The sequence below is a fragment of the Macadamia integrifolia genome, chromosome 4, assembly GCF_013358625.1.
Source record: "Macadamia integrifolia cultivar HAES 741 chromosome 4, SCU_Mint_v3, whole genome shotgun sequence".
Classification (NCBI taxonomy): Eukaryota; Viridiplantae; Streptophyta; class Magnoliopsida; order Proteales; family Proteaceae; genus Macadamia; species Macadamia integrifolia.
The window spans coordinates 1,685,508-1,707,652 of record NC_056560.1 but is presented as its reverse complement, the minus strand read 5'-3'; the positions used below and the strand labels follow the sequence as shown (position 1 = coordinate 1,707,652).

General features: G+C 37.7%; 1 protein-coding gene and 1 long non-coding RNA gene across 2 annotated transcripts; one reads left to right on the top strand and one right to left on the bottom strand.

The window, feature by feature from the left end:
- Nucleotides 1-256: 256 nt before the first annotated feature.
- Nucleotides 257-1,631, top strand: LOC122076587. The gene is made up of 2 exons (XR_006139538.1): nucleotides 257-857; nucleotides 974-1,631. It is a non-coding gene; the product is annotated as an uncharacterized LOC122076587 (long non-coding RNA).
- Nucleotides 1,632-1,749: 118 nt separating this feature from the next.
- LOC122076586 (acetyl-coenzyme A synthetase, chloroplastic/glyoxysomal) lies at nucleotides 1,750-18,906 on the bottom strand. Its single transcript, XM_042641974.1, has 18 exons — nucleotides 18,434-18,906; nucleotides 18,133-18,276; nucleotides 17,875-18,030; nucleotides 17,598-17,720; nucleotides 17,345-17,513; nucleotides 15,490-15,572; nucleotides 15,108-15,209; nucleotides 14,947-15,035; nucleotides 14,770-14,860; nucleotides 10,469-10,582; nucleotides 10,270-10,346; nucleotides 10,110-10,188; nucleotides 9,105-9,173; nucleotides 8,850-9,025; nucleotides 7,210-7,266; nucleotides 6,925-7,015; nucleotides 2,942-3,040; nucleotides 1,750-2,206 (listed from the first exon to the last, which is right to left on the bottom strand). The coding sequence occupies exons 1-18, from the start codon at nucleotides 18,878-18,880 to the stop codon at nucleotides 2,021-2,023; spliced, it is 2,352 nt and encodes a 783-aa protein (XP_042497908.1). The 5' UTR covers nucleotides 18,881-18,906; the 3' UTR covers nucleotides 1,750-2,020.
- Nucleotides 18,907-22,145: the final 3,239 nt, after the last annotated feature.

The window sequence follows — 22,145 nt, the reverse complement described above, 5'->3', positions numbered from 1 at the left end:
ATGATATTAGAGCTGCTCACTGCTTGTTTAAGCTTTAAAATAGAATCCAGACAATGGCGACAATGTCCTTGGTGTATATTGTCGGTGTGGTGCGGATTCAGAATTCTTGCACCTCGATTTCCTATCCCCTGCTTTTTTTTTTAATGCCAAAAGATAGAGAAACTAAGATATGGTGGTCATCACCGGCTCTATGGTTAAAGTATTACAGGACTATTTTAACTTTTTTTCTTTTGGTGGGGCGTTTGGGGGCAGGGGTGGGCTATTCAATAAAGTGATTGTCAACTAAATTAACAACACAAATTTATGGGAAAAGGACAAGCATGCTAACAGGTCACCTAGGAATTAGGTATGTTAGCATCTACAAACCGTTAGATGCAATAAAAAAGATCTCATCCGTTCATAAATATTACCTTACATAACCTTCCCAATACCGCCACTCTACAACCCATTTTTCTACCTTTCTCCGGCTCCCCCTTTGTTCCACAAATTCGTCAATCTCCATTGCCGTCTCTCTTGTCCTACATGCCCCCGCCTGCCGTGCAATTGAGAGGGATTTCACACCCGTCTGAGAATCCAAAAGGAAGAGATTACTTTTTCTGCAATCTTTCCAAATCCAACCATGGAATTATAGATTAGAAGCAGATGAGTTCAGCGTCTGCAACTCTTAGTTTTTGTTAATGGCAACCATAATTAACCTGATTATATTTCTTGTTTCTTATTTTAAATTTGTAATTGTATCTCTCTTTGAATCAAACTCACAGAAAGCATGAGATTGAGAAAAGAAAATGCAGAGATCACAAACACCTATGGGCCTTCCTCTGTTCTTTTTTCTCATCTTCTTCCTCTCATCCTTGAATGTAAGAACAAAGAAAGAGAAAAAGGGATCATTACTCAATACTTTTGTTTGCTTCCTGATTTTTTATTTGCCTTTGTTTGCTTTGTTCCTCACCCATCTTCACTTTTTTCAATGCAGGTCTCTTGCGCCGGAAAAACTGCCCAGAATTCCATCTAAGAAGACAATCCCGTTCTTGGATCTAAAATCCATACCTTATTCCACTTCTTGCTTTCCCTTCGGTTCTTCCCATAGTTTTTTCCGTCATCGTCTCTTTCTTTGATAAATGAAATTTCCATCTTAGTTTATCATGAAGCAAAGCCTCATGGAGTCTCACTCGAATCATGCAGAGGAAGTCTGAATTTTCAGAAGAAGGGTTTGGTGAAGAAGCTTTTTGTTAAAATTTTGCATTTGTATTTATGTCTCAAAACTATTGCATTCCCAGTTCATTCTTCTTTTTTTTTTTTTCTTTTTATCTTGATATTTTGAACATTTTCATGAACCCATTTATTGTTTCTGTGGTTTGCTGGTATAAAGAAATTGGAGAAGACAATCCATTCACAGCTAAAACTTCTTTGATCTGCTACCAGAACAAGAAGATCAGCAACAACTTATCCAAATCATCGCTACTTCTCTCCAAGGCGTCTCCTTTGAACGCCGTGGAGTCATCCTACCTCACTAAATTTACCAGCATTGAGGAGTTGCAGAGTTTTCCAGCCGTATCTACCAAGCCCAAGAAGAAGAAGATGTAGATAAGATGTAGCAGTTGTAGAGTGAAAGTTTAAATCTTTTACCTTCATCTAACGGTTATATTTAAGATGACCAAATCCTATGGTTAAAATTGCGCTAGCATACCTAATTCCTAGGTGACCTGCTAGCATACCTATCCCTCTCCCCAAATTTATTGAAGACAAATCTTTTTAAAATTTCAGTCCCCAAACTTTGTTAAAAGAAAATTACTTATGAAGAGCTACACTGTAAAAAGGATAAATTTTTGGTCCGACACAAGAAAAACTTTAGTTTTGACTACTATTTCCTCGATCACATTTATTATACTAAATAATGTAGTCGGATACAAAGTTCCAAGGACGAAAAGAGACCTGGAACGTTTTTGGATTCCCTCGTGAAGCCTAAATTAAGAATGCTCCCGAAACTGGCCTCTCCTCTGACCTCCTGAAATCCAGACCTTCAGCAATCACTGAGTGCTATTAGCTGATCAACCACACCCGGATCAGAAAGCGTGCTCGTATCTCCAAGTTCATCCAACTGTCTAGACGCAATTTTCCTTAGAATCCTTCTCATTATCTTCCCACTCCTCGTTTTTGGAAGCCCAGGTGCCCAGTGAATTTTGTCAGGAGCAGCAAATGCACCAATCTGATATAAAAACCACACACAGTTTCAGGTTAAGTTCTAATTTTTCAATAATGAACGGACAGTGAATGCACCAATCACCCCAGCAACTTGCAGTTTAGGCTAGTTATGATGCAAGCATTTCTTACATGTAGAGACCACCAAAATTCTAAGCCATCTTCTGAGGCCAAATCTTGTTGATTCCTAAATAAACACTTTCTTTAAAGGTAGAACTTCTTGTCATCAAATTGGTGAAATAAGAAATTGTAACTTTCTTTTAATTACCCCTTGTCTTATTCCCAAATTTTATTTAATACGGGATAAAAAATGGCTTCAAAAAGCTAAAAGTTAGGTAATGCAGTATTTATGTGAAATGACAAGATTTACTCTCATCGGGAAAATAAAAGTGTTACATTAAAAGGCCAAAAAAAGTATGGCCCTGTGCCCAGACAATGGGGGAGGGGGGAAAATGACTGCCTCACCCCCATGAAAGTTGGAAATCTGGGCACTGTTGATTCTTCCACATGGCTCCCATTCCTCCCCCCCCCCCCCCCCCACGCTGGTGCAGGAGCACCCTCTCCTTAAAATCTATATGCTTCTTTGGTGTATTAAACCCCTCTTTTCTTTTTTTCCTTTTCTAATCAGGAAGCAAGCATCAGCTGATTAATACGACTCAAAATGAATCAAACAAGTCATTCTGCTCTATGTCGATTATTTCATTCAAAAAGTGTAGTCGTGTTAATGAGCAAAGACACAAACCTGGTTTCGGACTGCAGCTACAAGACTTTTCCTGAGTTCCTCACTGTAAGGAACACCATCAACCAAAGTAACAAATGCATATATGCCCTGCCCTTTGACCTAGGAGCAGACAAAGTGTAGACAGTCAAAAAAGAGTAAGAAGAGATTCAATGTGAATGTGCCTGTCATGGGCGATGTCAGGAAAAGCAAGCTTTCTAAACATGAATGCAGAGACACATGGGAGTAGATTTGTGCAACATTTTTTCTAACATTTCCAGACAAAGATTCTGCCAGAAAACATAAACTCTATTGACACCAAAAGAAAAACTCCTTTATGTTTGCTGACGGGATACTGCACTGTGAATACCAGTAAGGAACCAACTAATCTTATTCTTTGATGTCGTGTGTGTGTGTGTGTGTGTGTGTGTGTGTGGGTGGGTGTGGGTGTGTGTGGATGTGTATAGCCAATTTGCTTAATCATTCACTAGCCATTCCTGACCAATCAATCTGATTAGTTACCTTATAAACATGAGTATGTAACAAACTTGTAACCAGTCTTGATGGTTTTGTGATTGACTCATGCATCTCACTCACAATTCACTTTTCCATAAGAATCTTCCTCAAACTCATCTTACAGAAATGCTCCCCTAGAGGAGGAGTCTTCAACCTATTAAGATAGTGAATCATACACAGACAACCTGTGTTTACACTCCCTTGATAAACTCTGCAGTGTTTTATGCTGCCGGTCCCAACCCTGGACAAAGGAGGGTTGTTGCATCAACTCAGCAGCCGGCATTGTAAAATCTATAGCCAAATTGTTTTGATAGATCCTAGGATTTTATATTTTTGACTTAATGCTAGGGTGCTGATAAAGAAGCTAGTCTAAAAGCATAGGATTAAATTCGCACCTTGGAATGTAGGAACTTTAACTGGAAAAAGTACAGAATTTATAGATATAAAGAGAAGGAGAAGAGTTAGCAAAGCTTGTATACAAGATATTAGATGGAAGAATAAAAAGGCAAAGGAATTAGATAACTACAACTTTGGTACATTGGGGACAAAAATAATAGAAGTGGAGTGGGAATGGTAGTACATAAAGATTTAAAAGATGATGTTGTAGAAGTAAATAGCATTGGTGAGGTTTATCCATCAAACTTGCATTAGGAAATAACTGATCAATACAATTAGTATTTATGCACTCCAAATCGGAGTAGATAAAAATACTCAGAAACGAATTTGGGAACTCATGGATAGGTTAATAGGAGGAATTAGTCAAAGAGAAAAAATTATTATAAGGGAGATCTAAATGGACATGTTGGAAGAAATAGTCGAGGTTATGAAAGAATTCATGGCAATTTAGTTTTGGAGAAAGGAACAAGGAGGGAACTTCAATTTTAGAATTTGGTGTAGCTTATGATTTATCAATAGTAAACACATGCTTTGAAAAGATAAAAGGACATTTAATAACCTTCAAATGTGAGAAAATAGCAGCCAAATAAGCTTCTTTCTAGTTACAACTTACAAGGGAATTATTATGTAAAGATTGTAAGGTTATACAAGGGGAGAGCTTAACCACACAACATAGATTAATAGTCATAGATATTTGTTTTAAAATGCTGAAGCATAAGAAATGTGAAATTATTAGCCCTGGGACAAGATGGTGGAACTTAAAAGGAGAAAAATTGAAAACATTTACTAGTAAATTAGTAACCTAGAGAAGGAAGGACTTCGATTAAGACACTAATATGATGTCGAATGAAATGGCTATCTATGAAAAGAATGTAGCTAAATATATTCTAGGAAAATCTAAAGGAAAACAAAATTCATCTAAGGAAAATTGGTGGTGGGATGATGAAGTTCAAGCCGTCATTAAAGATAAGAAGTCTAGTTTTAAAACTTGGCAAAGGACTAAGGATGATGTAGATTTAAAAAGGTATATGTTCACTAAAATGAAACTAAGCAGGTAGTAGGGAAAGCAAGGACTAACAAATATGAAGAGCTCTATACAATTTAGGCACAAAGAATGGGGGAAAATATCTATAAACTATAGCTAAAATGAGAGAAAGGAAGAGCAGAGATTCCAACTATATTAGATGTGCATTAAAATTTAAGATGATAATGTATTAATATGTGATGAGAAGACTAAAGAGAAATGGGAAAACTATTTCTACAACTTAATAAATGAAAACATTCCAACTAATAATGTTTTAAAAGGTTGTAATAAGCAATACCCATCAAGAAACCACATATGAAGCTTCAAAGAGGATGAAAATAGGGAAAGTAGCAGGAACAAATCGTATCTCCATAGAGGTGTGGAAGAGCTTAGGAATTTGTAGAATAACTTGGCTAAGTTGTTTAATAAGATTATGAGCGCAAAAAAATTTCCAGATGAACGAAGGAAAAGCATTGTGGTTCTATTTATAAAAATAAAGGTGACAATCAAAGTTGTAAGTTTCTAACTTAGAGAGGAATAAAGCTTATGAGCCATGCTATGAAATTATTGCAAAAAGTAATTGAAACCCGCCTGAACAAGAAATTAATATTTGGGATAACCAATTTGTTTTATGCCAGGAAGATCGACCACATACACTATTTATTTTGGAAAATTTGTTAGAGAAGAAAAAGTGTTTCAAGTAAATATGTGGACATAGTAAAATATATGTATAATAGTGTAGTGACTAGAATAAGAACCGTGGAGGGACAAGGTAGGGAATTCACAATTACAATTGATTACATCAAGGATCAGCTTTAAGTCTGTATTTGTTTGCATAATCATAAATGATCTAACTAGAGACATACATGATTAGATCCCTTGGAGTATGATTTTTGATGATGATATTGTTTTGGTGGAGAAACAAAAGCATAGATAAATGCAAAGTTAGAATTATGGAGATCGGTCTTGTATCAAAGGTTTTAAGATAAGAAGAACAAAAAAAAAGTATATGAAGTTTAACTTTAGTAAGAATAGGATTGAAAGTTTGGTGGTGAAAATTGATATAGGGAAACACCGCAAAGAAAATTTTAGGTAACTGGCTTCAATAATAAATAAAGGAAAAATAGATGATGATGCTACACAGAATTAGAATAGGGTGGATGAAGTGGAGGGGTGTCTCTAGAGTGTTGTGTACTTATGTGGTCAACGTATTCTTTTAAAACTCAAAGGAAAACTTTATAGGTCAATTATGAAGTTTAATGTTGGACAGTGAAGAAACAACATACAAACAAACTTAGTGTAGCGACAATAAGGATGTTAAGATTGATGAGTGGTAAAACTAGAAGATTTAAAAAAATAAAAAATAAAAAATAATAATAATAATAAAAAAAAAAGAAGAAGAAAGAAGAAGAAGAAGAAGAAAAGAAAAGAAAAGAAAAGAAAAGAAAAGAAAAGAAAAGAAAAGAAAAGAAAAGAAAAGAAAAGAAAAGAAAAGCAAAGAAAAGAAAAGAAAAGAAAAGAAAAGCAAAGAAAGAAATAATTCAGGAGTAACTTTGATACATGATAAGTTACGAGAAAGTCGTTTAAGGTGGCATGACCATATGCAACAGAGGCCTTTGAGTGCTCTATACAAATGGGTGATTTGATTCTGATTGAAGGAGCTAAAAGAGCCTAGGGTAGGCCTCAAATGGCTCTAGGAGAAGTGGAAAGGAAAGACATAAATAGCTTAGGACTAGTAACAAGTATGGCTTTGAATAGAGCAGATAGGAGAAAAATGATCCATGTAGCTGATTCAATTTGGTTGGGATAAGGCCGAGTTGAGTTGTTCCCATTACCCTTGATAATATGGAATTTAGTAGATAAGAAACATGAATCCTTGCAACGTTTACGGTTCCTGAAAATATTGGTCATTTGGTCTATCATTGCCGACCAAATTGGTTGGACAGATTGCCTAGTTTCAACTTTCCAAAATACACTTGTCATCATTTCAAGTGTGGTAAGAGAGAAATTACATCCTCCCATTGGCCATGGTATATTATTCCTACGAAAATGTATATAAAGAAAAACATACCTCATGCTCAAACCCAACGACAGCTGCTTCGGCACATTGGGGGTGTGAGACAAGAGCAGATTCCACTTCTGCTGTGCCAATGCGATGTCCACTGTGGAAACATCAAGAAAGATAAAAACAAACCCTTGAAAAGACCAAAGAAAAAGAAACAGACAAGTACAACCAATCAACACAATGCTATGAAACCTACAGCCCAATATCTATCCATAAACTAGATTATGCCCTCAAATGCACCCATCTGAAAATCAGAGAATCTAGAAGGAGCTGACAAAGTCCAAAAGTCACCTGACATTGATAACGTCATCAACTCTTCCAGTGAGCCAATGGTAGCCATCCTTGTCCCTAAAACATGAAAAACAGCCCAACAAGCAAAGGTCATTCAAATTTAATATGAAAAAATATAATCACCATTTGGATCAAAAATACAAAGTGCACAAGGAAAATCAGATAGCCAAGCAAGAACTAAAGTAATTCAGATGCATTCAATACAGATCCTCCAAATATAAAGGAAAACGAGACCATGTGTCATGTTAAAACACCATAATCCAAGATGCATTGACAGCTTTAAAGCCTAGTTATTATTGTGGCCATCTTTTTCCATCCTTATAAATGTCAACTGTCTTTATTTTGGTATTATTAGTAACATTGTTTGATTAGAAGATTGATTAATAGTCCAGCCCAACCCAATCCAACCCAATAAGAAAGGTTCAAGTTAACATTGTCAACCTGTCTGACAAATGGTTCAGGCTCCTGCTTTTGAGCTGGCTTTTGGGGACCAGTCAGTTTGTCACCCCAATATGATTGTGAATCAGTTTCTGAACACAATGAACCATCTGGTTTTACAGGCAAATTGTTTAATCCAGAGAGAAACCATGAAGTCTAGGCTAGCACATTATATACCTGATTGATTTGGAATTGTTGAGGAAAAGAAAAGAAGAATAATTATTCTTCCTCAATCAGTTGGGCTGATTAATTAGCCCATTGATTTGTGTGCATACGAATTATCCACCAATTAATAGTTTAATGCCGAAGTTTCGAAAATTTACTCTGATGAATGGATAATTAATAGCAATGCAAAATTTTGAAAGCTTTACTTTAATTGTTATTGAATGCATAAATCTATCTGTAACCATTACCAGTTGTGAAACTAGAACTACATTTAATAAGAGAAACAATTGTAAGCTACTACGATTAAGTTTAGAGTAAATTAATTTCTTAGCAGAAAGAATAAGTATGACATGGCATGCATAAATAACATAAGGTAAACTCTGTCTAGAAGCGTGGCCTACACCAGCGCTCACATGTCTCTATCTCTCTCCTCCTGTGAAAAGAAACCTCTACCCCTTGTTTTGGGGAGGAGATAGACTGACATAGGGAATGCTGGCGTAGGCCATACTCCCGAGCAGAGAACCACTTCCCATAACAAAAACAGAAGCTGATAAATAGCAGGTTATCTTAGCTGCCAGCACCCAGTCAACCCGTCAAAACGGATCAACTGACCAGGGACCCTTTCAGGTCACAGCCTCTGGGCCAAGTTTTTACAGATTGCTAGGAGTGAGCAAGATTTTAATAAGTCATAATTAAGGTCGAGAACAGAGATTAGAATGCCATTTTGTCTGTGTGACTTTTCTCAATTAGAATGTGACATTCTCCACTTTCTTTTTGCTTTACTTCTTGCCTTTCACATCTAATATCTCAGGAGGGTAGAACAGCAGACTTTTGGGTGAGTCTAGCCCTAGATTCCAAGAAGTGCGTCTACATCAAAGTTGTCAATAAATTGACTAGCATCCAGGCGCCTTGGTGGTGTCGCTTTGCATCCAGACCCTCTCCAATGACTTGGATCGCCTAGACGCCGTGACAACTATGGTCTACATAATTTCCCACTTGAAACACTTATTTTCTGCTTCATTGTAAAAACAGTTTACCTGCTGCAGCCATCACCAGAGAAATAATAGCCTGGGAAAGGCTTGAAATAAGTAGTTTCATATCTTTCATGATCACCATAAAGAGTACGGAAGGCTCCAGGCCATGAGCTCTTTACACATAGGTATCCACTGCACTCGCCTTCAAGCTCATTTCCCTTCTCATCAACTATAACTGGCTGCAGTTTTATATAAAACATGAGAAGGAAACTAATAGAAGCGAAAATTCTGTAATGTATCAGTTTTGTTTACACACACCTGGACACCAAAGAAAGGGAAAGTCGCAGAACCAGGTTTCTGTGGCCAGGCACCAGGCAAAGGAGTAATCTGCAATGCAGAAAGGGCAAACCTTGAAATTAACCATATTTCCAAGGTTCTAAAATATTTTACTGATTTGGATGATAGAGTTCAATACCAACAATGGCCTATTTTGAAATCATTTTCAGTGATTTTGATTAAAGGCTATGTGAGTCATTTCATGATTGTGAACAGAGATTTTTATTACAATAACTTAACCTGGAAATTGAAATCACTAGCTACATCATAGTTCAAAATAAGGAAAACCAAATGGAAAAAATAAAATTTTCTGATGTATAACTAGTGGAGTTTGCCACAAATTTGTGTGCTTGCATATTTACCAAATGGAAAAGAAGGGAAGAAGAAAGCCTTGGCCTGTTAAGTCTACCTTAGGAAGCATAAGGTTAAGTTTGGATCTTCAGTACCTTATCCTAACTAAATGGGGTTGGCTAATCTTGAGAATCTAAACAGAAGAAAATTGGTACAATTCAGACTTTTAACTCTATTTCCGATTCACATGATCAAAAAATGAAAAATTCTGCCTAAGTAGAGGTTGAAGCCCCATGAAACTTCAGAATTACCTATGATGGTAGGAATCCAAGTCTGAAGTGATTCTGAGGAGCAATGCTAGTCTGGCACAAATATGATTCTCCAAGTAATTCTTTGAATTCTTTTGAACTAAAGGAATTGGTTTTTGAGCAAATACTTTCACTCAGTTCCAAGGAATCATTTCCTCATTTCATTGGGGATCTTCTCACCTACAGTAAATATTTGTTTATCCCTACTAGAATGAAAGAAATCATTCACAGAAGAAACAACTTTGAAAATCAGAAGTGAGACCAAAAGCAGCCTCAGTGCCAGGCAACTCAAACTCATTCTCTTAAGCATTGATCCTAATTCCTAAGATCACAGCAGTTCAAATTCTAAGAATCCAGATTGACATTAAGGAGAGATAATGGAAATTACCATGAAGCCACCAGTCTCAGTTTGCCACCAGGTGTCTGATATAGGGCATCTTGAATCTCCAACGACATTGAAAAACCACCTGTAAGAAAACAAAATGTGTTTTATCTTTTTGAGTTCAGGATGAAGAGATGCATGGCATGCAGTAGAGGAAAGTATTGACCTCCATGCACTCGGATTGATGGGCTCTCCCACACTCCCAAGGATTCGTAATGATTTGCGAGCGTAGCGGGTCACATACTGCACAAACATAACCTCTTAAAAATGATATGGCATAAAACACACACACAAGAGAAGAATCATCCATGAAACAAGATCTGCTAAGCCCATATATCAGGTGTAATATTTAAGATATTTCTTGCCTCATTCCCCTCCCGCATGAGGGATCGCACCAATGTGGGGGCAGTGTAGAAAATTGTTACTTTGAACTTATCAACAATGTCCCAACAACGTCCAGGATCTGGATAGTTTGGAGCCTGCAAGCATATATAAGGAAATGTAGTCAAAAGCGAAAGCATATCTTCTTCAGAACCAATGTTTCTTCCACTGAAAAGAGTATCCATAGCTGCGGCACCCACAAAGTTGTGTCCTAACCCCAGTTTGACATACACCCTCCCACCAAATAGCAAAAAATCAAGGGACATTTTGACACATTTGATGAATGTTTTCACTTCTTAAGTGCCATTAATTGGTTTTCCAATTACTCCCACATTTTTTTTTTTTGGTGAATTGATTACTCCCACATTACTATACTTTGCTGCCCAAACTATGAAGTACAGGAAATTTTCTTCCCTATCAATAACTTACCCACCAAGCTCCCATAACTATTAAGTACTTTGCTGCTGCAAGTTGTGAAAGGCTTGTTCAGCCTTCAAATTCAACCCTGCTGTGTCCTGAGCACTCCCCAAGGGGCCTGGGATTGGTATGTAATTTACTAGAGTAGTGGTAGTTCTACTAAAATGTCACCTATTTATTCCTACCTCTTTCTTATCATAGGAATGGTTCTAAAGAATCCAATTGTTTCTTCATCAGCACATGAAAGTCCTGCCTGATTAGGAGAATCTTCTAGTCAAAGCTCAATTTGAAGGAGTATAAGCCTAGCAAGCCAACCTAGTCTTTAAAGGAAAATTCTCTATTGTAAATCTCTGAGGTTAAGAAACATTTATTTTTTACGCTGAGGTTTTTCTGCTGCGGTTGCAGCTATTATTTCCTGGATGGTCTAAGAAATTCTGAAATCTTGAATCAGATTGGAGTTATAATGTGGTCTGAAATCACCTAAAGAGAGGTTTTTCAGAAACCCACAAGAAGAAGAACCAAAGACGAGAGTTCCCAGATTTAAAGAGAAACTCAATGGCACAAAATCAAATAAACAAATGGACTCCAAAGTTTGTTCGAGGACTCTCTTAACAGGACAGAATAAGATATCAAAATCTCAGGTTGATCCAATGGTTTGATTCTGAGATCTAAGAGATCCGTACAGGTAATAAGATTCTCAATATAGAATTTCAGAACCATAACATGGAGAAACTTAATAGTTTATCAGGCAAGGCTCAGAAAAGGCTCAAAAACTGGTCAAAAGTTGTCCAAAGGGGGAATAGCTCCAAAAAAAATTCAGCCAATTCCAAAGGGTGAAACTGGGAGTTCTAGAGACTTCTTACTTGAACAAGGAATCTCATTACAATAACAATTGATAACCGGTAGTTGCAGATCTTGGGGAGGTAACAAATTATAAAGAATCAATTATAAAAGAGCAACCAATCAGAAGCTAATAGACAATAGAATTGAATCCAACAGCAACTGAGAATCATAATGAAAATAACATAAGCAGGGCTGAGGCGAGTTCTAATACTCCACACCATGCACTGGAAACTACTAATCTTGCTCTTGCTGAAGCTGTTAGACAGTTGACTGAGAAGCTATCAACTATGGGGCAACGTCTCCATGAATACAAGGACAAACGGGGGGACAGCAACAAACTATTGTCAACCGTGTTCCACAACCTCCTCTTCGACAAGCTCAAATGACCATACAGACAGCCAGCTATAATGATGATACTGATCATGATGCTAATCCATGACAAAATGATGACAAACATAAGATGAAGCTCGAGTTGAAGGAGTATAAAAGGAAGCATGACCCACTTGTATTCTACGATTGGTTGTGTTCCCTCGACGACTACTTTGATTGGTTCACTCTATCAAAGGAGTGGAAGATGAAGCTGGCCCGAGCTAAGTTGATAGGGAGGAGATGAAAGAACTGTTGAAGGAGAACTATTTACCCTCCACCTTTTGATGGAGGTTAAATAATCAACTCAACACTCTTCAATCAAGGGTCCATGACTTTAGAAGAATATATTGGGATTAGAGCTATATACGTGACAAAATGGGTGTGACTGACATCCACAGTTTGAATGACTGCTTCGAGAAAGCAATGGAAGCAGAGGATTTACTCAAGGCAGCCCCTCGATGCTTCAACCCACAGTTTGAAGATGCTAGAAGGGATTTTACAGAAAGCAAACCAAGTAGCTTCCCTACCCAAGCTCCAAAAGTTACAACAGATAAGGGTAAAGCTCTCGTGGTTAATGGAGGTGGCACGAAGTGCAACCATTGCCACAAGTATGGTCACTTTGCCAAGTTTTTCCCCCCAACGACCAATGAACCATATTGTAGCAGCCATCAAATTCAATCTGAGACAACATATGTTAAGCCCCTTCCCTTTGGCGATGAGCTGGTGATGATATTAAAGAGCAGCCGACTGATAACATTGAAGAGAATGAAGACGACACCGTCGGCATTCATGTTTTACATGTAACTCCTTCAGTAGAGGTTACAGTGGACAGAAGTGACGAAGACTGATGAATTTAAAGTGGAGGATTAGCAAGGTGATGATGTAGTTGCAGAAGATCATGTGGGTGCAGTCTTCACTATTAGCGATGATTGGGTGACTAAGCACGTCAAGTATGTAATTCCACCAGAGTTCTTTGAGGAGAAAGGACCACGTCTTGAGGACTACGTCTCCACTTATTGTGAGCTTCCAGAGTATTTGTTTGGACAGCAGTTCGATGTTCACCACTCTTAAATTCCAACTAGTTGTTGCCTACTTTAACACTGTTTGAGGCATAAACATATAGAATTATTTGCTGCCAGAAACTTCCATCAAGACATAGATGTTTCTTCAGTGTCTTAGAAACCTAACTTTTAACCAGGGGGTAAGGTCACAAGTGTAGTTACTTTAGGTTCCTCTCACGGTTATAGTAATCAGAATCGGCCTCAGCTGATTTCGACTCTAATACCAATTCAAGGATCGGATGAATCGGCAGGAATGTGGTAACCTCCCATGCTTCTGACCACTTTTTGGGATTGGATGGTGAATCAGCAAGAAACGGCATTTCTTATAATAAAAAAATACAAAAAGAAATTTTTAAAATCACAAGCTTCTTCTCTCTCCTCAGTCCCCATCCCTGCAACCCCGCTCTCTCCCTCCACCCATCAACTGCCCCTCTCCCTCTTCGGCACTCCCTCCCCCTCCTCCTCCCTTTTCCCTCTCCTCTCTCTCCACCTCCCCACCTCCGCCGTCAGCCACAGCCCTAACCCATCTGCCCCTCCAACAGCAAGATACTGGAGCTTTCGTCATCAAGAAGGTTTTGACACTGTTGGAGATGGTGTCCACTTGCACGAAAGGACGCACAGCCATATGCGAGGACCCAATTGGCATTGATGGTGTCCAACCCCTGCAGGCTGCAACCTCACGGAGTCTCCAGTCTCCAGCTGTCATCCTGCAACTACTGCACCCTCCAACCGCAGGATCCAGTGACTCACCTCCTTCCATTCACAGGCTGTTAGATTCCAACCCAACCAGTGACTCTGTGCTGGGTTGGCTATCAGTTCAGAGCAGCAGCAACATGGCATAGATTATCATCAACAAGTTCATACCCACCAGCCTCAAGACTGCAACTCTCTGATCGTCATAATTTTAAGACCCTTTGGTCTTGGCTCTAGATCCACTGCCCCCTCTCCCTCTTTCCCCTCCATCTCCCTCTCCTGCTCCCAGCCTCGCAGTTCTTCTGAATTTTTCCTGTTAATTTTTTTTTTAATGGCTGAGAAAATGAGACGTGGCAAGCATGCATTTAATGGAATCAGATCACATCGCCCGATTCCATGCCCGATCCGATCTGCAAAGCGTGAATCTAACAGAATCACACATCAGATTCGGCCGATTCGACCGGAAATGGCAATCCAATTCTGAATTTTAAAACCTTGGTTCCTCTGTCATCCCGCCTACATAATTCTCTCCCGATGCCTCTACAATGTTTTGTTATGTTAAAATGCATCAAGATGAAAACTTGCAAAACAACTGGAGAAAATCATTGGCCACCATAAAATGTCCTTGAAACAAAGAAAACAGATAATCGATTACTAGTCTTTACTGAGATTCATTTCAATTTTCTACATAACTACTAAACTATTAGTTAACATTCCAAACTACAAAAAATATTCCCAAAAAGAAAAGGGTCATAAAGTTTATGGGTACAGAAATTATAGACAACCCAGAGAAAATTATTGCAAATTTCTATTTATCTCATTTTAAATCAGTTAAATTGTGTAGACCAGAAATTTCTCACATCTGATTTCTACCTCTACAGGTATAAGTTTGAGTAATTTACCCCTTCAAAAACCACCACAGTTGCTCCATTTAGCAGAGGACCATAAGTAACATAGCTATGTCCAGTAATCCAACCACAATCAGCTGTACACCTTGAATCAGTAAAAGATATATGAGCTCTCAATAGATATGATCTAATCCAATTTAAAAAACAAACTCAAAATCTATTCCAGCATACCAGTATATATCAGATGGCTTGTAGTCAAATGCATATTTGAATGTTGTTGCAGTGTATACCATATATCCTCCAGTCGTGTGGAGAACACCCTGCATTTGCCATTTCAGTTTTGAAAACATACAGCATAAACAAAACAATTAAAATGCCATCACTTAAATCACCTTTGGTTTTCCTGTGCTCCCACTAGTATAGAGCAGAAAAAGCGGGTCTTCTGCGTCAACCCACTCCACATCACATGTTGTCGGATATTTAGGGACAGTATCCTGGAAGACAGCCCTCTATCGTCAAAAACACAAGAGAAGAATGTACTGAAGACAATGCACATTTCATTACTCTTGTACTGAAGATGCTTGCACATCATTGATCCACCACAAATGTTTTGAGTTTCACTTTCGAATACTACTTCACAGTTATGTACTACAGGGGTAAAGAACAAGAAGAGAAGCACAGAACAAGGAGATTGATACATTAAGCGTATGAAATATAGCAAAAACATGATTTGAGAAATTCCAAATCATGTTTGAAGAAATAAAATCTGCTAACCTGCCACCAAATGTCTCTTCCTTCAATCCAATTTGTAGATTCCCTCTTCATCACTGACTGGTTTTCATAGGTTAAACATACATCTAATAAAGAAAAGAAGATGCCATACAACTTATCATTAGAAAGGTTTGGTAAACACAAATTTACCACACACACACACTTTGTTTATAAAAAGGCGTGGATAATTGGGGAGGCTCATCTTTGTAAAGACAAATATACAAGAAACAGCATGGCATGCATCCACATTCATCTGTTAGTTTATCATCAGTGAACTGCATTGCTCAACTCAACTACTCATGAGACAAAATAAAGAAAATTATTGCGTCTTAATAACTGCAGCTCAAACACAAAGATGCCTCTTATGCCTAATAAAAACGGTGTCAACTGTTATGGATCGGCTGTACCAATCTGGATCGGTATCTGGTACTGATCCCCAGTGAAAATATAGTGGATAGTCTGATTGAATATTTTTAAAACTGAAGAGGGCATTGCATTGTTCAAGCCCTAGTCCGACCAGGAATATTCTCTTAAACCATGGACCAATCAGCACTTCTAGTCCACAGTCCAAACCGTAAGATCACGATCCAATTATTCCAATCACCCTGTCCAATGTTCCCTTAAAGCACATGTCCAGCCCATTGGTAATATCAGAATGATCCAAAGGGGATTAGGTGATATGGTATAGATCTGGACTCGGATCAGCTGGGAATTATCTGACCCCCAATCCTTATCCTTGAGACCTTGCCAATAAACATTTAGAAGTTTGAAGCAAATACAATAATCAATTGAAATCCATATTATATTCTAAAATGGAGCTGCGATGCCTCCTTGATATTACACACCAAACTCAATCACAATCTGACATGAGTTTTTCAATTTTTCAAAAGATTAAAAGATTTTGAACTGTGCTTTTTCTTTGATCGCACATTTTGAAAAGTGATGTAAAAAGCACACAACTAAAAATGAATGAGGTATGAACATATCAATCAGAAGAAAGAAAAGGGAATAGAAATCTATCCATTAATCTGAGGTGCTTTTTCTTCCATGGGAATTGAGTTGGGTAAGAATGGGAGGGACTTTTGTATGAGAAAGTAACCTGTTATTTGCATCAGTTCTTTCTGGGACTATTCCTAGGAGGTTGAAACATTTTAGTTTAGTGTAGCTTTAGTGCCAATATAAAAGCTTTTTCAGCCACCTTTCTGATGAGACCAAGATATTGTGATTCCGAGCAATAATGGACATGTGCAATGTATCATTAGGGCATCAGCCTGAACACTAGAGTACTTGGTTGCAGATAAGTGGTTATATTTTGTATAATTGAGTTAGATACATTTAATTACTTTTGTTATCGTCTCTGAGGAGTTTTAGTTGATATTGTAATTGCAAATTAAAAAAATATATAAGTTCTTGATCCTTTGTGGCTAAGAGAGGGCAATTCTTGAAGAAAGTTGCACATCTCCCTGTACCGAGTGGTGAGTGGCGAGTGGCGAGTGCCCATTACCCATAGGTAATGGCCTGGACACAAGGAACAAGAATCACTAATGGTCATTTAGCACAAAGGACTTCAACTTTGACCTTAATGACTATGGCATACACAAAGAAGGGGGATTGCGGACATGTAGATGCTATTGAACATATTGTGGCCTAAAGTTTAACCAACTGAAAATTTAAGTTAAAGGGGTGGTTTGTTAGAAAACGGAAACAATTATAAGACAAAAGAAAAAAGGAAATGATATACCAAAAGGAGACTCAAAGATGGTCTGTGCTCAAGTTAAGGATGGATGCAAAGAGGAAGGGAAAAAAATAATAAGGTTATGTACCTAGTTGCAAAAGACAACTTCCTCAAGTTACTTACCTACAGAGACCCCATTCTTGGTTGACTCAACCAGTGCGGCATCTACAATGTCTTTGAGATTGATGACTTTGGAGCCCCTACGAACTGCATTGCAAGTTATAACAGCTTTTGGTTTACAATCCATGATTCTCTGGGAAACAGAATCGGCAGAGAATCCAGCAAACACAACCTAAAAGAACAGAACAACATTTAGAAGTTACCCTTCCAAGGAACTCCAAAGATAAAACGAGAAGAGAAGATCGCCATATAGTACCGAGTGTACGGCAGCAATGCGAGCACAGGCCAACATTGCAATGGGCAATTCCATCAGCATGGGTAAATATATGATCACGGCATCTCCCTTACCAACACCAATATCTTTCAAGTAATTGGCGAGCTGTTCAGCGGATATGGATGCTTGGAATTAGGAATTAAAGAGCTTGATTAAAAAAATAATTTAGTCGTGAATTAATTTGGAAAATTTGAAAAGAGTCTAGTTAATAAAAGAAAAGAGAACGAAAAGAATGAAAAAGCAATGGAAATATATTAACTTGGCAAACTCTCTCCAGAAGATCAATGTAGGTCAAGCTGCCGTCTTGCCCAAGTTCATTGCCTTCCCAGTAGATTGCAGTTTTGGCACCAAGTCCAGCCTGGACGTTTCTATCCAGTGCATTGTAGCATATGTTTGTGATCCCACCTCTGAACCACTGTGAAGAAACAAACACAGCACTCAACAGTAGCCGCTATGATTTCAGAGAAAAAATAAATAACCTTATAACCTAGACACACAGGGAAAGTGAAGGAGCTACCTCGATCTTGACAGTGCCTTTGCTAACATCCATGTTCTCAGAGTAGACTTGGTCGCCCCATTTCTGTTTCCAGTAGAAGAGCAATGCAATCTCCGACCAGAATCCGGCGGGATCCACAATTGACTTGCTATACATTTCCATATACTGACCAAATAAAATAAAATTACAATTACAATTACAATTACAATTTCAATACCACTGGAAACCGTAAGAGGACATGGCAACGAGCCATCGCGTTGACTATGTGATAAGGACTCAACTTGCATCGCCAGAGAAAGTGAATTAATTCTAATTTGTGTACCTTTTCGGGAGATGGGACGAGAGCCTGACTGGAGAATTCGGGGCTGGGGAAGACCATATCGTTCTCTTCGGAAGCGAGGGAGTCCCCCAGGATGACTGCGTTCAGGTGCGAGATCCTGCCGGCGCCCGATGGCAGAGTAGCCATTGAATCCACATGCCGTAGACGATAGGAAGTCGTGATATTCTTCCGAGGAGATGAACCATCGGGCCTCGTCGCCATCGGATACCCCAATACAAAGTTGCCGCTGCTGATACTGATGTTAATATTATTTTTCTTTTTATGATAAGAAGAAAGTATGTCAGGAAAATAACGAATTGAAAACGTTGTTGGTATTTGATTAGCAAAAGGAAGAAGATGAAGAAGGTGGTGGTCTTGGTTCCGGGAGAGAAACGGAGACTTATGAGGATCACACCCAAATAAATAAGAAGAAGAACAAGAACGGGCCATGTGACTACTGCAAGCGTTCAAAGTTCAAACCCACCTCACCCACCCCCGCAAAACCCCCTTCCCAAATTAAAAAAAAATAATAATAAAATAAAAGACTACTGCAAGCGCCAAACAAGCAATCAGCAATCAGCACTGCCAGCTGTCCCCGATTACCTCTTTGTGACCGATGATTTATTCCTACTGCTCGTTTATTATTATTATTATTATTATTATTATTATTATTATTATACAAGAAGTCAAAAACCCTCAAACCACGGATAAAAATCTTCTCAAATTTTCATCTTGTGTAATATTCTGCAATACCCTCTGCAAAAGTCGACATGTGGGCATTCCGGATTGAATAGCTTAGATTAACCCACTAGGGAAACAATACAAAATCGTGGTTCTTCAACTTAAACCGAATCAGTTCAAAGCCATTTTGAATTAAAAGATATGAAAAACTCCCTCTCTCCTCTCTCCTCTCTGCCCTAACTCAACTCTCTTTTGACTCTCTCTCTACTCTCTCTCAACCATTTCTTCTCAGCACTTAAAACCCTGCAACTGATTTGGGAAAAGCACTCTGCAACTGATTTGGGAAAACCCTCTCTCTCGGTTCAAAGGATAACTAACCATTACTTCTCAGGGGTTAAAACCCTCTAGTGAGCCTCTGGAGCCAAAAAGAACAATTTTGTGTAATTTCCACTGGTTTTATCTCCAAGTACAAGCCAACAACAAAACCCAGATGTAAACAACACTGCTTAATGACCAAAGAAATGGCTATGCTTTGATCCCTTGAGCCTATTGTTTCAAAGAGGAGAGAAAAAGTGGTAAATTATAATGATGAGGCCAACTGAATCATTAACAGTCATACCTCATAGATAAATTTTCAAAAAATATTTTACTACCCAAAGCAGTAGTCATTTCTACAGAATAAAGAGAGAAAAATAATTCTTTTTATTGAGTTTCTTTCACACAAAAAAATTCTTCATACTTCCATTGTAGCTTTACCATGTGTGGCAGAAGAATAAGTGGTCGAATCTAATTGGTTCTAATAATACCCTAATTTTAACTGACTGTTTCCTGTCCACGAATAGCAAGTAGAGAAGGCAATCATTCTAAATGTACATACACGCTTTTCCCAAATTAGTTGCAGGTATCTTTTGAAACGAGAGAGAGCGTTGAAGAGAGAAGAAGAGGAAATCCCAAAGAATGAAGAAGAAGAAGAAGAAGAGGAAAGCCTGATTTAGGGTTCTGTACGGGTTGGTTGGGTTGGGTCATCTTTCGGTTCGATTTGGTTTAATCGGATATAAATCGGTCTGAGTAGCATCCATTTCTCTCTCTTCATCTGGGCCGTCCACGTCAACATCGCCAGGTGTCGACCTCTGTAGGAGATATTGCATAGTGTTGCACCAGATGGGAATTGTAGAAGATTTTTATCCCCAAACCACCCTTCGTAGAGGGAAAGGGGAATTTATTCATAGTTTATGTGCTATCACTCATGGATGGAACTTGGCATGTGAAAATCGGTTGCAACCATTGCATTGGTACAGTAAGTATTGGGTGGTTGAGAGTCTTTTAAGGTATGTGTTCAAATGCTCTCAGCCATTTGATGTTCACTGTACTTCATCGCTCACTGCAAAAGATGTAAACTCGTTGACACATCTCATAATTTCATGGATCAAATTGAACAATAGTTCAGATGGATAACTCATGGAAAGAGATTGACATATATTCCAAATTCATGGATTGGAATTTGGTCAAATTATTGTACATCTTATCCACATAGCCTTCCTAGTCGGAGACTCAGCCAAGTTATTAATTTTATCTTGAAACAAAATTTATAATCAACAATAATGGAAGATAACAAAATAATGTCATCCAAAATAGGAGGGATTTAATTCCTTCTAGAGATAGAAAATTATATCGTTGTTATTAGATTCTACTAATAAATTCTCATGACCTTCATATATAGCTTCAAACAAGGCTGATCAAATAGTAATAACTTCCCTCGTTATACTCCAAGAAGAGTAGCACCACTTGAATTTTTGAAAATAAAATCAAAACCACCATGATCGCTTCCCACGTTAAGGCTTGTGTCACAGTTTACCTCACATAACTAGAATGAGGGGCAAAACATGTGATGGATGTTGAATTCAAAGAAATAGCAGACTCCATATGAACACGTCAGATGAAAGGTAAATCGCATTTTGACAGTGACCATTATAGTCGGCTAAAAATATAGAAATTCCTGACCAACCATAAATGCCAACAAACAAAAGTACTGATTTAAGAGTAACACTCATTATATTTATTGGTAATCCCTTTCTTTTTTTTTTTTCAATATCTTCTTTACATCACTCTACAAGTTTTCTTGAGTGAACCCCTTTACCACCAAGCGAGCAACAAACATCACTAACCCACTAACTACAACAATAGTAGGAATTTCTCTTATTCATAAACGTTGTCAATAGGGGAAGAACTTTGATCAATAATTGAAGTTAAATTGCTTTATATAATGAAAATATTAATGAACTTCTATGAAATGGTTTTATGTGATTCAACCAATTGTCTCAATCGTGGAATATCATTAAAAAATAGAAATTAGTGTTATCAAAGGATTTTCTGTGATTATTTGTACTATGGAATGAGTCAATCATTTATCTTTGTATCTTATTGAGAAAATGATGTTTACATTATTCAATGATCAAGAATATCGATTTTTGGGAAATATCATGATTAGCTAATAAGACGGGTTTTAATTTATTAACATAAACAACTTGAAAACCTATTGATTCCGGCAATTGGTTGTATATTTGATCTTTCAAAATTTTCAATTCATAGATGTGGATCTTGGACCTATGAATGAGGATATTTTCAAAACTCACAAAAAAAAAAAAAAAGACTTAGACCAAAAGAGGTGGACTATAATTTGATGGTGCTAATTTACTTCGGAGTGAGATTATGTCAACTTTCCTTAAATATAACAAATCGATCAACCAATTTTAGCTTCAATTATATTTTTAGATCTCTCATTTTTCTTTTAGAGATTTATATGTCAAAAAAAGCTAAATTCATAGATGTGGATCTTGTACCTATAAGTGGAGATATTCTCAAAACTCACGAAGAAAAAGAGAAGTGACTTAGATGAAAAGAGTGGACTATAATTTGACGGTGTTAATTTACTTCGGAGTGAGATTATGCCAATTTTTCTTAAATATAACAAATCGATAGAACAATTTTAGCTTCAATTAAACTTTTAGATCTCTCATTACTTTTTTTTTTTTTT

Bases quoted from the DNA above. Each gene is read 5' to 3' on its own strand.
- LOC122076586 (XM_042641974.1), bottom strand. From the start codon at position 18,880: ATGGCCCGTTCTTGTTCTTCTTCTTATTTATTTGGGTGTGATCCTCAT. The intron at 7,016-7,209 runs GTGACTTTTGGA...ATGTTTCCACAG, and splicing joins GATGACGTTATCAATGTCAG to TGGACATCGCATTGGCACAG. The intron at 2,207-2,941 runs GTTTGTGTCTTT...TTTTTATATCAG, and splicing joins TAGCTGCAGTCCGAAACCAG to ATTGGTGCATTTGCTGCTCC.